The sequence below is a fragment of the Strix aluco genome, chromosome 4, assembly GCF_031877795.1.
Source record: "Strix aluco isolate bStrAlu1 chromosome 4, bStrAlu1.hap1, whole genome shotgun sequence".
In the NCBI taxonomy this organism is placed as follows: Eukaryota; Metazoa; Chordata; class Aves; order Strigiformes; family Strigidae; genus Strix; species Strix aluco.
Window position 1 is genome coordinate 78772203 of NC_133934.1, and position 19393 is coordinate 78791595.

General features: G+C 40.6%; 1 protein-coding gene across 3 annotated transcripts; it reads left to right on the top strand.

The window, feature by feature from the left end:
• The first annotated feature begins 3184 nt into the window (after positions 1-3184).
• On the top strand, positions 3185-19068 carry ZNF330 (zinc finger protein 330). Of its 3 annotated transcripts, none has more exons than XM_074823712.1 (10): positions 3185-3360; positions 8225-8354; positions 8627-8646; positions 8752-8822; positions 11102-11181; positions 12501-12627; positions 13730-13834; positions 16374-16420; positions 17542-17659; positions 18332-19068. In XM_074823712.1, the coding sequence occupies exons 2-10, from the start codon at positions 8235-8237 to the stop codon at positions 18607-18609; spliced, it is 966 nt and encodes a 321-aa protein (XP_074679813.1). In that variant the 5' UTR covers positions 3185-3360; positions 8225-8234; the 3' UTR covers positions 18610-19068. The 3 variants fall into 3 exon arrangements, with proteins under 3 accessions (XP_074679813.1, XP_074679811.1, XP_074679812.1); XM_074823710.1 differs by having other exon boundaries at positions 3190-3416; XM_074823711.1 differs by having other exon boundaries at positions 3190-3396.
• The last annotated feature ends 325 nt before the right edge of the window (positions 19069-19393 follow it).

Here is a 19393-nt window from a genome sequence, read left to right on the forward strand (position 1 = left end):
ATACGTGAAACTAACTTTATGAGATGCACAGAACAGTGAAACAGAGGTGAAAAACAATGCGTGCTGCAGGGTACGCCTTTAACAGGTAAATACCAACCAAGATGGCTGTGCTGTCATTGCATCCTTTAGTTTACAAGAGTGACTTTCACTGACAGTTTTCTCTAGCGTACAGCTTTTGCTCTGCAGGTAGCACACATTAGGGTTAAGACAGCCACTGATATCTGTGCTGTCATGCAAGCTCTTGACTGGACAAATACCTCTGTCGGGCAATGTAGGGAGGCCCTCAGAGTCTTGCTCTGTTTTCTCAGCTAGACAGACAGTGGCCATTAAGCAAATACATGACAGTTCTGATTCTCTGTAAGGTAATATGGAATGATGATAGTTCAGAGACACACACACTGTCCTTCCAGGGCTCCTCTTACAAAGGTCACTGAAAACACCTTTAACAAGGAAGGCAACTCCCACTACTTTCTGCATCTATCTCTGAAACAACAATAGTTCGCAATAGTTCCCCAGAGAGTAGTCCAGTATTGCTAATGGAAATTCTGTAAGCCCTAAATTGGCTATTCTCATCTATTTTTTTTTTTTTTTTTAATTCACTTGTATTACAGCCCTAGGTCACTTTACCCGTTCTGAAAATAAGGTATTTTACTGTTCATGAGTGAAATGACTAACTCCTGCCATCTAGAGGGTGGTTTCGGGAACATAATCGAGGCAGAGTTTCACGGGGTAAAATAAAACAAGCTGCTTAAAAGCCATTTAAGTGAGACCAAGATAAAAATCTTTGTGTCCGCCTGTCTCCTTGGGATTTTTCTAGATTTCTCCCTCTCTTTCACTCGTGTGTTTGTTTATGTAAAAACGCCCATTCAAAGGAGAGGACAATCATCACCTCTGTGGGTCTGTATGAGTTCTTTCTTCAACAGCTCCATTCATTCATGAAAGTAAATTAGCTGACTAGGTTAATTATTCTAAAATTGATTAAAACTTTCTGTTTGTAATTTTTTCCAGGGCTATATCATTCATCCTCATTGTGTTCTTGCATTCATGACTGTCTAAAAAACTAGAATGGGCACAACCAGAATAAAAGAATTAATGGCATTCAATAAGAAGTGGGAATGACACAAAAAAGCTCTAAGGTCTCATAAAAGGTCATATTTACTGCTTAGGTTGTTAGTTAAATAGCATGTAGCCATGGCTACTGACAATAGTTAAAATTTACTTCTCCACAGCTTTCTTAAAAAGGAGAAAAGTCCAGTTAAGTGATCGTCATTAATTTTTGTCTGAAATGATAATGCTGTTTTCTGTGTGTCCCACTAAGCTGGTGTGAAGATTACATCTTGAGGGAAGACACGCGAACAATTTGTTGTGGGAGATACAATCCTGGCCTCACAAAAGTTGAAAGTGTCTTCCTGGAAAGGCAATGGTGGCCAGTGAATACCTGCCTCTCTCATTAAGCCAAAATCACATTCCATAACTAGCAGCTAACTTTCAGTAAGAAGTGACTGACCAAGTACAATGTGAAGCAATACAACTGCCCCACCTGAGTGAATGGATAATCAAAACACACAAAAAATAAAACAGTGCCCTAGGACTTATTTATATGAAATAGGTATCAAACCCTTCCTAGGCAAAAGACTATGAAATGCACTGGAATCTAACTGCTCTGTGATCCTTGCAGTCATCTTTATTTAAATATCTATATGATACATCATCTAATGGTTTTCACAAAGGGTTTTCTAGGCAATAGGCACAAGAGCAATATATATGCTTGAAGGAAAAACTTTTGATATTAAAATGAATCAAAGACATCCTTACATCTCTACTTGTGCTGTATGTCATTTATTAAGAGTTAAGCAAGGGCTCATCCTACCTACAAAGAAAGGGAGCAGCAAGTCCATATAGCTGTCTTCACTGCATACTTCACACCCTTTCACACCCCATGTAGTATCTTACATGTCTGCCAACCAAACCAAACTCCAGAGCTCACAGCTCTCGCAGAACTCAAGCAAGCATCACTAGGTTACAAGCCTCTAGGTGACTGAGTTGGGAAATGAGGAGAAACAGACTGAACTTTCCTTCTGAAAGGCAGGTGAATCTGTGGCAAAGCATGACTTGCATAACCTCAGGCAAGACAGAGCTGTGTACAGGATTTAATTACAGTATAGATATTATTTCCCTTTTTAAGCTACATGGCCTTCCTACCATTAAGAGTAAACAATATTCTGAAAACAGATGGAGCCACCAATGAAACAGTTCAGAGATAACTTTTCAGGTGCCAACCCTAATCAATTACAATCACAACTAATTGTTGCAATTACTATGCCCTAACACTTGGTCTCTGTCAAGTGAAAGTTGTGGGGCAATCACCACAAAGGCAAACAAAAGTTGAGGATGGAACAACCACTGAATGGTAACATCCATCGAAACACCTTATAAAAACTTTTTCAGTGATTTCTCAACCACAGTGAAACCAACAGCATATTTTAAGTGAGGAGAAAGATTGTTAACTAGGACCTCCAAAGTAACACCAGAAGAGATATTTTTTCCCCTAATTTGCTTCAGAACACAGACGTTAATGTGAAACCGTCCTGGCCTTTTTTTTTTTTTTTTTTTGTTTTTTTGTTTTTTTTGTTTTTTTTTTTTTTTTTAAATTCAAGAAGATGCAAGTGCTTGCAAATGCAGTTTGCATTGTAACACCCAGAACTCAGTAGTATGTAAAATGTAGGTGCTAACTACTGATTAAGAGTGCTGCCTCCGGTATCCATATTTACCATCTTTTATGATGTCTCCTTCCAAAACTCTGGCAACACCTTTCCCTGCAGTGTGGAAATGGTGCCCTTTCTTGGTTCCCAACCATTCGATGGCCAACCCGCGGGCTCTGCGATTCTCTGAGGAGAAAGCGCGGGCTATTTTGGCGCTTGTTTCTCTCCCCCGCTCCCGTCAGACGGCGCCCCGGGCCTTCCCGGCTCCCCGAGGCTCCATCTCCGCTTACTTGCCCCTTCAGCCGCCCCGACCCAGCACGCTGGGCCGTGCCTCCGACCCTGGCCGCTCGCCCCCACCGAGCCGGGAAGGAAGGGGAGAGGGCGGCCGCCCACCAGGGACAGCGGCCTGAGGGGGCCGGCGCCACCTCGGAACCTTCCCGCGTCGCCGCGCGGGGCCGGCCGGGCACCGCTCCGCTCCGCGCCGCTTCCGGCTTGCGCACGGCCGCTGGGCCGGGCTGGGCGGGCCGGGGGCGCTGAGGGAGCGGCGGCCGTCCCGGTCCTCGTCCCGGGCCCCGTCGCGGTCCCCGGCTTGAGGAAGCGAAGCGGTCGCTGGCTTCCCCAGAGATAACGCTGGGAAATACGGAGCGCGGCGATCCAGGTTGGAAACGTGTTGCGACACGGCTGGGGGGCCTAGGTAAAAATCCTAAAAATAAGGTAAAATACTGCAAGCTGGAAAACCGCAATATATGTGTGTGTACGTGTGTTTTTCGAAGAGCTGTCTCGCTCTTGGCCTTTCACGGAACTGCCTTAAAGCAGGCCGTGAGGGCTCGGCAGCCGTTCCCGGCGGGGCGAGGGGCGTTTCCCGAGGAGGGAACCGGTCAGAGACGTGCCCGAGGACACCTCAGCCCCTCCGACACCGTGGCCCTGGGACGCTTGCGGTGGCAGAGTGCCACCTCGTTACTGAAAGATGATTGAAATCACAGTGCCTTGAAAATGGTTTCATTATTAGAAGGAACCGTGGACTGGAACGACATGAAGTATGAAATACTGCTAATACAGATTTTTAAAATATTGTAAGCTTGTGTAATGCTTGCAAAGTGGTAAAACAGATGTGGTTGAAGTCTGAATGGAATCAGATGTGACCCTGCAAGTTTACCGTGATTCTCATACAGTATACTCTGCATTTTAGTAACTCAGCCAATTTATCTTCCTTTTCTATATACTTCAGGGGTTCTACTTGCATTTCCCTTGATGGAATTAGAACACAAATAGTACTAAGTGCCACTCGTTTTGCAGCTTCATTTGCCCTCTGATTTCCTCGGATTACATCCAAATTTCCTTTCTGATGTGCTTTACAACGTATCACGGCGACTTCCTTCGCCTTCTGTACTGCTTCCAGCGAGTTTAAAATTTCTGCTCCATACTTTATAGACGTACCACTAGCAGATAAGTCAGTTATTTCAGCCTTTTGTGCAGAGGTGTTTGGAGGCAATGCTTTAACTTCTCAATCTTCAGTTAGTGTCACCACAGTATAGCCAGCTTTTCTTATCCCCTTCATGACGGAGCTGCTTCCATCAGTATATAGTTCTTCATCTGGAGGGGAGCGTCTCTCAGGTCTGGTCTGCTGGCGTACACCTGTTCAATGACTTGTAAACAGTCATGGTTAGAGTATTGTATTCAGATTGACACTTTTGTGAAAGTCCATATTTAAGAAAATTATTCATTATTGACTCTAAACCTTTCCTGGCTTCCATACTAATAGGATTTTGTTTCTTTCTTACTGGCCAAAATCCTGGGTTTAATTCAACTTCTACTGGTTCTACATTCTTCGCTTTTCCAGGTTTCTCAGATGCCCATACAAAGGGGGTAACTGCATTCTTAATTTCCTTGGGAACGTTTCCAAGTTCTTCTTCTTTATTTTCCAACACTGCTTGTAACAAATATATTTGTGCATGCCAGGCATTAGTTTTGGGAAAATGAACTTGAATCTTTCCTTTCTTAAAACTGATTTGTGCTCCTAGCTTATTTAATAAATCCTGTCCCAAGAGAGCCATTGGGCACTTCGGCCCAATCCCTCTTTTGATGAATATGCATAAGGTAGAAGCTATTTGATGGTCAAGTGCAAGCAGTCTTGAAATATGGAAGGCCTCTTTTGGGTGTTAGTATTTGCGTGGCACAACAAGAGTAACCCGACAGTTCCCTTGCCCCCCAAAATGAATAGGTTGTTACAGCTGTTCATTATATTTGCGACAGCAGGGTGGTTAGCGTATCACATAAGACAAGATAATATGACGCAAGGGAATGTTGTGCTCAGCACAGAAGATCGAGAAATCTGCTGGTGCAATCTGTTTTCCTGTCTGCTGCAAATTTAGTGTGTGTCTTTGAGACCTCATCAAGGACAATCTTCAAGAGGGGAACAAATGGCATAGGCATGGTACAACCTCAACAGAATTTAGATGCCAGACATTGTTTATGTGCAGAACTGCTCCCAGTTCAGGAGCTCGGATGCTCTGTAGGGCAGCAGGGTCATACTTTCTGGGACTGTGGAGGGAACCAGGCATGGACAATTTCTGGACAATGTGTCCTGGGCAATTCCTCTTACAACAGCATCATAGATGAAAAGGAGGGTGCTAGCATGGCTATTTAAAAAGACTAAGCAAAAACTTCACACGATCTTCCTGGCAGGTAGATCTTAAGTGAGTAGCTCACCGTAGTCATTTTCTCGATAACTGAACCTGTTGTTTTAGGTCCCTCCAGAGGCACTTTTCTCTCCCATGCACCTTGCAGAGGTGAGCTGGACTGCAGACATATTCCACTGGGTCCTTCCTGTCTGAGCACTTGGTAATGGTGTTGTGGTACTTAAATACGTTTTTGGGTCATCCATCTGCCTCAGATTACAGAAGCACTGCCAGAAGTAGAGGTAGAACGTACTGCAGAGTCATTTTAAAACTGACTAGTGCTTTTAAAAGGTGCGATACTCTGATTTGAAAGGAATTGCAGATAAAGAAAGTTTTTACTATCATAATTTCTGACATCATAACACTATTAAACTCTAGTCAGAAAATTAAAAGATGGTAAATTCCCTAAAAATTTAGAACTGAGGGCAAAGACAGCAAACGTCTTAAGTGGAAGCTCAGAGGGGAAGAGTGATAGAATATTGATCTGCAGCATGATGTTATTTATTGGATGGTGTTTGAAAGCCTGGATTGACTTGATAGCTTTGTTAAAAGGATCTGACATTGCAGTTTTGTTGTTATTTAGTTTAGTGCAACTTTCTAAAAACCATCTTAAAGATTTCTCATAATCTGTGTCCTCAGTAGTCATTGAGACAGTGTTTTTCATGAAAACAGTTTGTCATTTTGGTGCTTTTGATTATCAGGTAATGTGAAGAAGTCAAGGCGTAAATACTAACCATTAGATTCTGTTGTTAAATCAGCATTCAAGCAGTTTGAAAATTAGCGTGCAACCTCATATTGGACTTGCAGTGTCACAAATGTCACGCGCTAGAATAATGACAGTCGCCAGCAGGCAGCTCAGCAATACGATTTTGACTACAAAATATGACACTAATACAATTTAAACGTGGTGCAGAATGCTACAGGGTGAGAAAACTGATTTATGTGTGCTATCAAAAACAAATTTTGGTATTTGGTCAGAACAATATATTTCTTTGTTTGGGAAAGTTAGGATTGTTGGGTTTAGTTTACAAGGCATTTTGAACAAAGATACTAATTTTTCTTCCAAGTCTAAGCTGCTACAATTCACTGCCTGTTGATGCTGCAGCTGTCCTTACAGATGCCAGCATGCATGTGTCTACATGTCTGCTTGGAGTTAGGGATGGGGCTGGGGAGAGCAGGTGCCTCCCATTTCCTCAGGCCAGTGGCCCTGGTAGCCACCCATAGAGCTACTGGAATCAGCAGAGCCTTGCCTGGGCAGAGCTGTCCCATCATGTGGACTGGTTTCTGCCAAGCCCCAAGTCTGTAAGGATTTTCTTCAAATTCAATAAGTGGACATTGAGATTTTAAGATGATGCTTGAGTCTCAGTTATCAGTTCTTTGAAAGTATGTTTCTGCAGTTTCAGAAATCAGAGGCAGAGCAAGAAGAACTGTTAGGTGTACTTGCAGCTAAAAGAACTGTGGGTTAGTTGTACAGTGCAATATATGTTGGGGCAACTTGCTAGAGAGACCAGATTTTCAAAACAGAAACACTGTGGTGAGGTACGAAAATAAGAGCTAAACACTTCCAAAAATTCAGCCCTTTTGTCATCTGCAAGGAAGTGTGGTTTAGTAGCTACAGCATGAAGAAGTGCGTCCACCTGGGCCATTGACTTGGGAGTGTTCTTTTAGAACTGTGTTCAATAAGGCTTTTTTTTTTTTTTTTTTTTTGCCTCTTCCTTATCTGCTTTCTTATTCCCATGCTTGTGAAGCAAATACCCCTGCTGTCCCTTTCACTGTCTTCCCCCATCAGATTGTTGTAGTCTGGGCCTTGGGAGTGCTTGTTGTTTTGGGTTTTTTCGTTTTGTTTTTAACCTGTATCTGGTTTAGAATGTGACACCAACAACAGTTAAATCAGCAGAAATGAGGGGATGATAAAGATGGAGCATAAGGAAGGGTGTCTATCTTGAGTGCCTGTGTTGAGGACAGAAATTCTAACATCAGACCACACCTTTAAGCTCTCAGTTGTCCATTTCATGAAGTCAGGATAATGTTTGCGGAGTTTATTATAAACACAGTGTAAACTAAGTATATGCGAGGACTGCGGTTCGTTATGGAGATGACAAGAGAGCAGTGGTCTGATTGATTGCCTGATGGTCTCACCACTATTGCATTGGTTCCCTCCTAGAACATTAAAATAGATGCATGGTTGAACCAAATGGAATTAAATTAGTGTAAACCCTTCTGGGGAAACAGTGGCATCTTCAAAGCAATGCATGCTCATCTCTTCATTATTGCTAATGTGCTAGAATGATAAATAAGCACTACAAACATCCCTTTGTCATAGCTCTTAAATCTATATAATGACATTTTGTTTTCTAAGCCTTCATGAAGTGTGAAATTTGCATTTTTGCAGTATGCCACATTTTGCTTACCTGAAGAACGCTTTTTAACTGATTGAAGTAGTTAGCATGAGAAGAGAGAGAAGTGAAAATGAGCTGAATATTGTCTTTATTAAATAGACAAGGCAAACCAAAATCAGAGAGGCCCATCACAAACCAACCTACAAAACATAGTGGTTTTGGGTTTTTTTAAGGCAAAACACTTCAAAGTGCAAAGTTTAAGACAGCAAAGTCCTTTCCAGATCACAGGATTCTTCATGATTCATCACATGACTCTTCTGAAGGGATTGTCCCCTTGTTCTATGTTCGAAAAGAAACTTTCACAAAAGGAAATGAATGGAGATGAAGCACAGTTAACATGGGAACTCCCAAGATCCGGTTTTAGTGCTGGATGTGTCATGTGTATCCATGTATTTATATACATAGTTTTGTGTACATTCATTACATACCTATTTTTCCCCCCCAGATAGTGAAAAATGCCTAAAAAGAAGACTGGCGCTCGCAAGAAAGCTGAGAACCGTCGTGAACGTGAAAAGCAGATAAGGGCTTCAAGAGCCAACATAGATTTAGCCAAACATCCTTGTAATGCTTCAATGGTAAAGTAACCTAAAGTATTTTATATTACAAGACTTGATTTTAATTTATGTAAAACCAATGATAATACATTGACTCTATTCAATGCCACTAGGATGTCATTCTTCCTACCATCCTTTATATTTAAGGTTATGTTTGTTTGAGAGGTATAATACTTGAATAAAAAGTTTGGTTCCTAATCAGAACTTAATTCAGAGTTGCTGGGTAGTCTGCAAATTTTATATATTTTACCTAGAATAAAAATAATTACCACTATTTCATTTCTTTTCTTTAGGAATGCGATAAGTGCCAAAGGTAAGTATTTTTCCCCTTCTAAAACCAGTAGTTTAGTATTAATTGGTTTCACACGTTTTACAGGTCTTTCTTTAATGCTTGCTTTCTTTTTTTTAACCCCTCCAGACGACAGAAGAATAGAGCTTTTTGCTACTTCTGTAACTCTGTTCAGAAATTACCCATTTGTGCACAGTGTGGTAAGTAGAAATAATGAATGAGAACATGCTATCCTCAGTCCCAACTGTGGTGTTAAACTCTCAGCAGTTAGAGTACCTTTGTCTTAAAGTACCTTTGTGATTTTTGGAGCAGGTTCTTTTAAATGTGCTGTGAATATCCTCCTTGAGAAGAGATCTGCTTGATCATGCACTAATGCTATGCCTCTGACCCCCAGAGGTGTGCAAGCCCAGGTCATGGGCTTGTCTTCAGTATTGGATCTTTGGAAGAATTTGTCTCACTGCCTTTTAGGATTGAGAACATCTGACTGACCATTTCCTTAGACTGACTGTGTGGAGCATTGTTTCATAACAGCAGCAAAGTTAAAAAGGCTCTGACTGCCAGCAAGGAGCCAATAAATGCTGCTTTTTAGGGATGATATAATTTCTGATCAGTTTAATATCAATTAAAGCAACAGTACATTATTCACCTTGCGTGGTTTTGAAATGTAATATGCTGCTCATGTCATTTATACGTGCTAGAGGGCTGATGCTTTGAAATCAGAAAAGAAGGACTCCTAGTGACAGATCTCAGCTCTGAATCAGGCTAAAATGCCCTTTTTTTTTTTTTTTGTTAAAACAGCTGCTTACTTGCAGGGGATGTTGATAATCATTTCATACTTTGAAGTGAATTTTCTTGTTTTACTGTTTCAACACATCTTTGCAGATTTTTGGCTTGTCATTAAGCAATTTGACTGTTTAGTAGTTTGACTCTCAGAGCTGCTGACATCTGCAGCTTCCAGTGCCTTTGTTGGGACCTGCAGATACTGAGCATTTCTGGAAGCCAGGCTGTTAGTGTGCAATGGCAGTGTGTCATCCTTCATAAGTTTTCCCTCTGTCATCATGCAGTGAAGTACTAAAAACATGCTGTCTGTCTTACAGTATATTATACATCTGAAATTGACTCCTGTGTGTTGAATTTCTCTTAATCAGCAGTATGTTTCTGGAGGAAGAGCATTCCTAATAACAACCACACAATTATGTTGAGTCCCAGGGTTTTTCAAGACAAAGACCATTAGAGCTCTTTGGACACAGCCCTTGTAAACCAACAGCATTTTTCTTAGAGAAGACCCTGAGGGATGAGAGCAAAGTAGCTGTATTGCAGTGCTCCAGAGACAGTAATACCCCCACCACCTAACATTGCCCAGCTCAGGCCACCACTGGTCCTTCCTTACCCTCCAAGTGCCATTTAATACAAAACTCTGCTGGTGCTGCATACTGGGATTTAATTACATTTTCAGAATAGAATTTGATTTTGTCAGCTCTTGAATGGGTTTGCAGGGAGCACCCTTTTGTTGGTTTCTCTAAGCAGGCAATAACAGAGACACCAAAGGGGTTTGTGGCAGGGCAGCTTAAATCAGTGATAAAACACCATTGCAGTAGCCTTGGCTAACTACAAGATTTTTTTTTCTTGTATAACTGCATACAGAGCATGAATCTTTCTGGTAGAGCTATTTATGTCAGAGGCAAAGAGTAGGGGAAATTTGTCACCCTAACTGCTTGCTTGTGTCAGAATGACTTTTAAGTGCAGACTGTGGCTTTTTCTTCCACTCATCCCCTACATTTAAAGGGAATTATTTTGTCTAGGAAGTAATCTCTTATATGGTTTTAAAAAATGAAAAACCCCACAACAACCACCAAAAAAACAAGTATCCAAGTACCTCTAAGTAATTAAATCATCAGGTGCTCCCTGAAAGTGTTCAAGGCCAGGTTGGATGAGGTTTTGAGCAACCTGGTCTAGTGGAAGGTGTCCCTGCCCATGGCAGAGGGGTTGGAACTAGATGATCTTTAAGGTCCCTTCCAACACAAACCGTTCTATGATTCTCTGTCAGTTTTTTTTTTTTTCAGATGGCCTCAGCCTTACGCAGAGGACATGCTGCTTTTATGGTGGGACAGAACTAGCAGCAGTTTTAAATGCAACTTTTTAAGATGTCATTGCTTGACTTTCACCTTAATGTTGTTCTTCGGTCTGTTTTGATGTTTGAAATTTTTGCCAATGCATCAAAACAGAGAGAGACAACACATTGCCTTATCTCAGTACTGGGGCAAGAGATTTTGGCTGAAAAAAGGCAATAGTTAATTTGATCTAAGGGAGATGTGAGGGTGGGTTGCAGGTTGCAGACATTTGTTTGCATTATTTTTACCTGGACTTAAAATTAAGCACAGACATTTGGTTGAAGTACTTCTCTTATATGAACATTCATTCTATTTGTTTTATTTATATATAGTTTTCTTCTGTTTACTTGCCTTTTTTTTTTAAACAGGAAAAACCAAATGCATGATGAAGTCTTCAGACTGTGTTATAAAACATGCTGGTGTGTACAGTACTGGACTAGCAATGGTGGTATGTATACAAAATTACAGCCTTTTTTGCACTATGAGATTATTCTATGCAAATCTTTCAAAAAAAAAATATAGAACAGATTTATGGAATGATAGCATGTACCATGCCAACTTTTTTTTCTCATCTTACCATCACAAAGAGATTTTTCCCTTATACTGGAAACCCAGATTTTGCATTTTTAGATTCAACTCCTGCAAACTTTGACACATGTCCTGGATGCTAACATATCTGCGTTGGTTCCAGGCTCTAAGCACGTGGATTAACAGCACTGGAGCTTACATGCCCCATAGCCAATTACCAGTCTCAGTTAAAATTGAGGATCATTCTGTAGAAACCAGTGGACTTTTGTTGCTGTATTCTCAGTATTGCAGAGACCATCAGCATCACAGAGAGGAATCTGTTCCATGGCATTAGGGGGGAATTTTATTTAAAAAAAAATAATAATTTGGGCATTTAGCAGAGATGGTCAGAGCTTCTGGCCTTTGAATTTTTGTTCTTAGAAGGACAAGTTAGTTGCTCCATTCTGGAAAGCAAGGTATGACATGTCATAGCCTCTAGCTTAAATGTATGGACTAAACCTCCATCCTGTTTCTGCCTCTAGTTGGCAGTCAGCTTTTCTCAGTAACATAGCTGGCCTTTCCAGTTGGAAGTTCCTAAACTCATTCCATGCGTTCACTGATGCAATATTTTCATCAACAATTGATTTGGATTCACCATTGTTTTCTTAGTTTTGTGTGCATGTAATGCACACGGTAGTTTGTTACATATGGGCTGAGAAGGCTTCTTAAATGCTACAATTAAGGGATAGTTGATGTGTAGATCTTACAGTTTAATCAAAATGAAAGTTACCGTCTAACTTATTTCTAATGAGTTATTTGATCTTTGCTCTCTGTGAAGCTTCTGTTCTAATACAGCATGGTTTAAAATCTGAATGAGTGATCTTAACTATAAGAAGCTAGTGGCATTTTTCAGGTCTTTTTTGAAATTGCATTTTTGCCAGAACATTGTTACCATTTATGGATCTCAGGTTTCAGCTGGAGGACACAATTTTCATGCATAAGATTTAAGATAGGAAATGTAAAAAACAGAAAAGGAGAAAACCAAGTTATTTTGCATTATATTTAATCCTGCAGAAATGACTATCAAATGAACAAGATGAACTGTGGAGCAGCTTGATAGGAATACAGATGCAGTTCATACTCTCCCACTCAATGAACCCACTGAGAGAATGAATACTTGGATACATTCAGGGTTATGGAGTAAGAATCTCTCTCTAGGTATTGCAGAAGTCCCCAGATGTTGTCTTTCTGTAATTGCAGGGTGCAATCTGTGATTTCTGTGAAGCTTGGGTGTGTCACGGCAGGAAGTGTCTCAGCACACACGCGTGTATCTGCCCTCTTGCAGATGCAGAATGTATTGAGTGCGAAAGAAGCGTCTGGGACCACGGTAGGTTGCTCACACTTAAAAATAAGAAAATCTAAATGATACATTTCTCTTCACATTGCTTACGTTATTGTACCTGTATTTTAACATAGCATATTTAATCTTCACTGGTTAGTCCTTGCAGTATGTTCAAAGCAAGGCATTCTCCCCATTTTAAAAATAGACCTTATGCAGCAGGGAATGTAAATGACCTGCTCAAGAACATACAGTGCTCAATTTGGGGATGGTTATTTAATCTAAAGTATTAACTGTCCTATCAGCTGAGTGTTTCACATTGTGGTGGTTTAGCCCCTGCTGGGGTCTGAGACCACGTGGCTGCTGCCCCTCCCCCACAAAGGGAGTGAAATACAAAGCCCCAAGACTGAAATAAGGAAAGGTTTAATACAACAATGCAATAGCAACACAACAAACAACAACAATAACAATAACAGTAATAGTGATAGCAATGAACAGAGCAAAATAGCTACCAAATACAGCAGTGAGAGGAGCAGATGTACAAAACCACGAGTGCACTGTGCTCCTGTGCCAGGAGATGTGACCTGCCAGGATGTGACGTTGGCATGGTATCTGAATAACCTGGCTAGAGCTCCCCCCCTCTGCTGGGGAAACTTAACCCTATCCTGGTTAAACCAGGACACACATAATTAAGCACTGCATCAGATTGTCAACACACAATTTTCTACCATTCCCACGCCATTCATCTGTGCTAGTACAGGTATCTGGATTCCCAATTGCTTAGCAAACCATACTGCTCTCCATTTGTGGAATCCTTTAAAGTGTTTATTTCAAGTGTGCATCAGAGGTGAAGGGGGTGAGAGAGAACGTGATCTGATTTAAGAAAAATACTTAATGTCATAGTCGAATTAAAATGAAGAAAAGGACTAGAAATAATACTTGCTTTATACTTATACTGTCTTGTATTGTAGAATACGTGGTATTTGTCAGTGTAATAATGGATGGCAGTGTCTAACGTAGGACTTTGTTGAAGCATTTGTGACAGAAGGGAGAACTGGTCTTCAGTCAAAACTACTGCCCAGATTGTTTGCAGGGCAGAAGTTGATTCCTACACCTGTCACTGATTATTATGCCTTGATAAATCTTTTAGGAGGCAGAATATTCGCCTGCTCTTTTTGTCACAATTTCCTCTGTGAAGATGATCAGTTTGAACATCAAGCCAGCTGCCAAGTTCTGGAAGCAGAGACATTTAAATGTAAGTTAGTTATTCATAGTCCCTTTCACCACAGCTAAGCAGACTCTCCAGTTGCTTCCTCTGTGCTCCAGAATACTCTCCATCTCCTTTTCCAAATAGCTTTTACCACCACTGGAGGAAAGGGCCTGTCTCATATGTGCTTGCTCTTGATATCCAGTTATGTAGACTAGAGCTTTGAAGCTGACCTTCCTCCATGCCCAATCATACATGAGAGTTGTTTCCCTGCCTGGCTCTTATAGGCCTGGCCTGGGAAGTGGCCTTTGCAGGAGCCAGGAGTCTCTCAAGTGCAGTGTTGGCAGTGGCCAGGACTGCAGCAAAACTGCTGGAACTGCTGATGCTGCTTTTTTACTTCACAAAGCTCTGCAGGCAAGAAGGAGCTCTATTCCACTCATCTGACTGTATGATGAGCTATTTCTAGATACCTGTTCCTCATGGAAAACAGGTGCCCTAAATAATAGCACCTGTGTTAGTCTGGCTAAACTTTCCTAGATTGCTGTGGATGGCCTGTATTTTGGTGAAGGGGTAGCATCTGTTGATTTTGCAAAAGCAGCAAGCCCCAAGGAGGGCCATGACTCAGGAAGCAGTCACTGTCTGATTCAGTGAGACAGGGTGAGCGTGGAAGGAAGTAACAAAAACAGTGTTCATCCAGAGCATGAACTCAATGTTACTGTCTTCACTGTCCATTGGACTGTGGACATGTAGTGACTGTTGATACATGTCCACTTTTACTGAGGAAAGAACAGGTAGCCGAAGACTTTATGTCCTCTGGAACTTTGTGTGGACAAAACTGAAACTGGTATTTGTAAGAGGACGTGATGCCCGTGCCTGACTTTGCTAGTCCACCAATTATCTCTGGCTGAAACGGAGAAATTTCAAGGAAAGGTAAAAACACCCCAACAAACCAAGACTATGCATGTTTGAAATGACTTATCTTTTGTAGTATTTCTTTTCTACCCAGCATTAACTACTATTTGGTTTATCTCATGAGACAAGCGTTTGTCCCTTCCAAAACTTGTATGCATGCATTTTGACTATTCCAACATTTTCAGTCATTATAGAAATTCAAGGGGCTCTTTATCACGTATAAGACTTTTCTTCAGAACTGACTAATCACTTGTCTTAACTGATTTCTCCCGATTCAGAATATTTGTTGATTTCAGTGTTATAGTCTGTGGCTTTAGAAATCTGTCTCCTTTTCATCTCTCATCCCAGCCAGCTATTTTCTAAGCCTTGATTAGCTTCCCTTGATGTACGCTGCCAGAATATCTTCCTGCGTAGCAATATTGAAGCAGCAACAGCTGTTCCACAAGAATGTTTTTTCAGTAATTGTTGGAAGCTTTTAATTCACAGATGTGATGTCACACCCTGAACAGAGAAATGGCTTTTTGAGGGTTTTCACCATGTTGGACGTTTTGTGGCACAGTGCAGTCTTGGTAGACAGGCAGGATTTTTGTCACTGTGTGGTAACAAGATTATAAAACCTGAACTTTTACAGAATACGTGACCTTTAAATGCAGTCATGCAATTGTAGTCTAAATCCCATTCTAGCTGTGAAAAAGGTACTGTTACTTTCTAGCACTATGTGAGAGAAATTTTTTAAAGTGCAGATACTCCAGAAATGTTTGAATATATATGCATTAGCATTTCTAATTCCATCTTTAAACACATGACAGAGCACTAAGTCCTGTGGCTGTCCTGCTCATGTGGAGAACTCATGATATTTATTACTTCAGATTCAAAGACTTTGTTGTTACAGGGGTAAGGCAAGGCAAAAGGGCTCTACTTGCAGAGAGACTGGTAAATTACATATTGCTACTTCTGGAGGAGTAAGTTCACCCAGCTCTGTGTTGCTGCCAATTCCTGTGAGGCTGTCTTTACTGTACTCCCTCTAGTGGAGTTAAGAAACCAGTTTGAAGCTTCAAGACAAGTTACATTTTGAGCACCGATTCTGCTCTTCGCAGCTCATGTGCCAGCTACAATTCTTTAACACAGGTAGATTTTTCATACGAAGTTGCGGGCAATAAAGTATATTTCCAGAGGACATGATAGAAAATACAGAACAAAACAACTGTTTTAGGTTTGGAAGTTTGCAAGATCGAAGTGTTCTCACATCCCATTTAAAAGAGATAAAGATACTACAGGCTGCCGTGGCATTATTTAATTGTAAAATGCTAGCGCTCCTTCTTTTGACATTGTGAGAAAAGGAAAAGCAAGATGATCACTTAATACCAATATGGTTCTGAAACTTCTGTTTTTAAAAGTTAGGAAACTCAAGAAATAGTTAAACTCCCCCCCCCTCCCCCCCCTCTACTTTTTGAGTCAAATTACATTATTGCAATGAAGCTTAGACTTGAAAAAAAAAATCTAGTAAAATGGTATTGTATGGTAAAATGACTGATTTGTGTCAAAGTGCAGTTGTGTTAGGGAATTAAAAATAAATGCCTCAATTACATTATTACATACTTTCACAAGGTCTTAAAAACATCACAGATCTGCAGTTTCCAAGTACTGAATTTTATATATTGATTTTCTCCAACAGGTGTTTCCTGTAACAGGCTTGGGCAGCATTCATGCCTGCGTTGTAAGGTAAAGACCAGTTGCAAGTAGCTATGATTTTAGACTTGTTCTCCTTAGTCTCCAAGGCTGCTATCAAGCCCTGTCATGTCTTCCTCTGCTTTATTAATATTCATAATTTTGGTATTAATTTCTGAAGCCTGCAGGCAGATTTCTGGGGGACAAAAGGGCTTTTATTTGCTTGTTAACCATAAGCCAGTGTTATGCCTCCTCATGCCAAGTAAGGTGCTCTTCACTTTGTCCAGACCTCTGTGTTTAAACTGGGTCTGTACCTGTTTGGGTCTTTTTTTTTTTAAAAAAAAAAAAGGGAAACCAAAACAAGTCCTTGGTCTTGAACAGAATCTAAGGCTTTGGAATATATTTTGATCCAGCGTAGAACTAAGACAATTAAAAAAAGTAGGGTTTTTTAAAAAACAGTCGAGTGATTATCTGACCAGAAAACACTGCAGCCTTGGATTCAATAGAAATCATCTCCACAGCTAATCCAGTTTTACACATGCACAGGGTAATTTGTTGATGTCAGGCTTTTACACACTCAGAAGTAATTTTGTATAAAAAGTTCCACCTGCTTCATCATCAGCATTGCCCAGATTTCTGCAGGTGCTGGTTCATTGCCTACTCTTACTCTTCTTACCCTCCATATGTTTCCCTGCAGTCTCCCATGGCATCGATTTCATATTCCAAAATTGTTCCTTTCTCCAGCTATCTTCAGTGGCACTGTGGTGCTCCACATGTGAAATTTCAATCTCTAATTCTTGCCCTCAGGTCACTGCATGGTTATGTTCTGGCATACATCTCTGATAGTATTGTATTTAATCTTGTCAGTGTAAACCAAAGTTTGCCAGGCTCCTTGTGGGCAGCACTATAATCCAGTCCTTGAGTACATTACTTTCTCTACTTGTTTATCAGCACTTTTATCCAGCCTCTTCCCCAGGAAGCCATGAAACTACATTCAACACAGAAGTGGTTGCTCTGTGCACAGACTTCAGCTCCACTGCAGATAGAGCTCATTAAATTTTAATCCCAGCCAGAAAATCCTGCTGCTGTTAGACACTTCTTTCTAGGCTTCTTGCTGAAGAGTATGCTTCTATGATTAAAACATTTAGCCTTTTTATTCTCCTTTTACCCCACAGGCTTGTTTTTGTGACGATCACGTACGAAGTAAGGTTTTCAAGCAGGAAAAGGGAAAAGAGCCTCCCTGCCCTAAATGTGGCCATGAAACTCAGCAGACAAAGGATCTGAGCATGTCAAGTAAGCCTGCTTCTCTAGCTAACAAGCTACACAAGTACCATTGGTGACTACTTTTCTGCATGGGAACACTGAGTAAAGTCTGATTACTTTCAGTTGTTTTGCAAAGCTTTGCTGCATTAGTTTTGGGAAAAACTACGTGTTTCTTCAGTTCTAGAATTGAGCAGTCTCTCATTCTTAATCATTAATTGACTCCAATATAGTGAAAGCTTTTGTTTAATTTGAGATTTTAGTTATGGAAAAAGTGCAAAAAAATCACCACTTAAGCCTTTATTTCATCTACAGGAAGCTGGCTAATGAATTTCAAAATGCGATTCGATGATACACATACAATCTACCTCAACCATTCTTGAATAAATCATACTATGTATTGTGTCTGCAAAGCGCATCCAATTACAGGTTTTCTTGGCTAGAATACCAAAGGTTTATTCTAAAACATAAGTCATACTCTGGGGACAGTTATTGTTTATACAGACTTGGCTGCAGGGGGACAGACTATGTGTAGCAGAAAGGTTCTGTCAGAGTAAGGATTAAATCTGAAAATGTCATGTTTAGAAAAAGGCTGTCTAACATTGTATGCTCTTTGAGTACTGAAAAAGGATGGAAAAGAAACGTCAGATGCTCTGCTCAAATTGCTTGTTGAGGGGTGAGAACATGATTTTTCTCTGTCTGCAGCACGTTCTTTGAAGTTTGGCCGACAGACTGGAGGTGAAGATGCAGATGGAGCTTCTGGTTACGATGCCTACTGGAAGAGCCTCTCCGCCAGCAAGGCTGGAGATGCAGGTGATCGTGAGGATGAATATGATGAATATGAAGCAGAAGATGATGATGAAGATGAAAATGATGAGGGAGGGAAGGACTCTGATACAGAGACCACAGATGTATTCAGCAATTTGAATTTAGGAAGGACCTATGCTAGTGGGTATGCACATTATGAGGAACCTGAAGATTAAGCTTGGTCTGCTGGCAAGCTAAACACACTTGGAAGGAGCCAAGCAGTGCTTGACTTGAGTTGTGTACATGCCAGTAGGATAGCTCTATCAGGTACTTACATATCAAAGTTAGAGGGTAAAGAGTACAGGACTTCTGCAGTAACTCCAAGTGATTATTTTTTTTGGGTATAAACCAGTATTGGCTGTGGGACTGGGGGAGAAATCAGGAGTGTTTTTATTCCCCTAAGCAACTAAAGTGGTTTTGTCCTTGAGTTACTGAGTATAATGGTTCAATGCCGTTTTAACCTATCAATACAGGAATGCTGGAGGGCTGTACAACTTGTTTCCATTTACTTATCAGAAATTAAGTTATTTTTTACAATAGTTTTGTGAACTGATTTCATAAAATTAATGTAGTGGTGGGTTGGTGACTGCATTTTTTTTTTGGTCTGCACAATAAAAGTCAACTTCGTTCTCTAATGAATTGTCATAAATATTGATCTCCCTTGAATAGTCGGAAAGTAGGTTGTATACAAAGTATAAATTGACACTAAAATAACTTCCTTGTTTGTGTAGGTAAGGCAGATCAATGTAGTTCTCTAGGTACTTGAACATTACCTTTCCAGCCTTTTTAGTATTAGATATTAATCAATGAGGATATATGCAGTTATTACAAGTGCACCCCAGGTAATAAAAAATTGTATTGCAATAAAAATGTTGGTGTATCCTCTCTGCCACTAAAATCTGTAAGACAATTTCTCATTAGCTCAAAAGAAGACTGGTTTCTTCTGTACCTAGCTTTCAA

Bases quoted from the DNA above. Each gene is read 5' to 3' on its own strand.
- ZNF330 (XM_074823712.1), top strand. From the start codon at position 8,235: ATGCCTAAAAAGAAGACTGGCGCTCGCAAGAAAGCTGAGAACCGTCGT. The intron at 8,823-11,101 runs GTAAGTAGAAAT...TTTTTTAAACAG, and splicing joins ACCCATTTGTGCACAGTGTG to GAAAAACCAAATGCATGATG. The intron at 17,660-18,331 runs GTAAGCCTGCTT...CTCTGTCTGCAG, and splicing joins AAAGGATCTGAGCATGTCAA to CACGTTCTTTGAAGTTTGGC.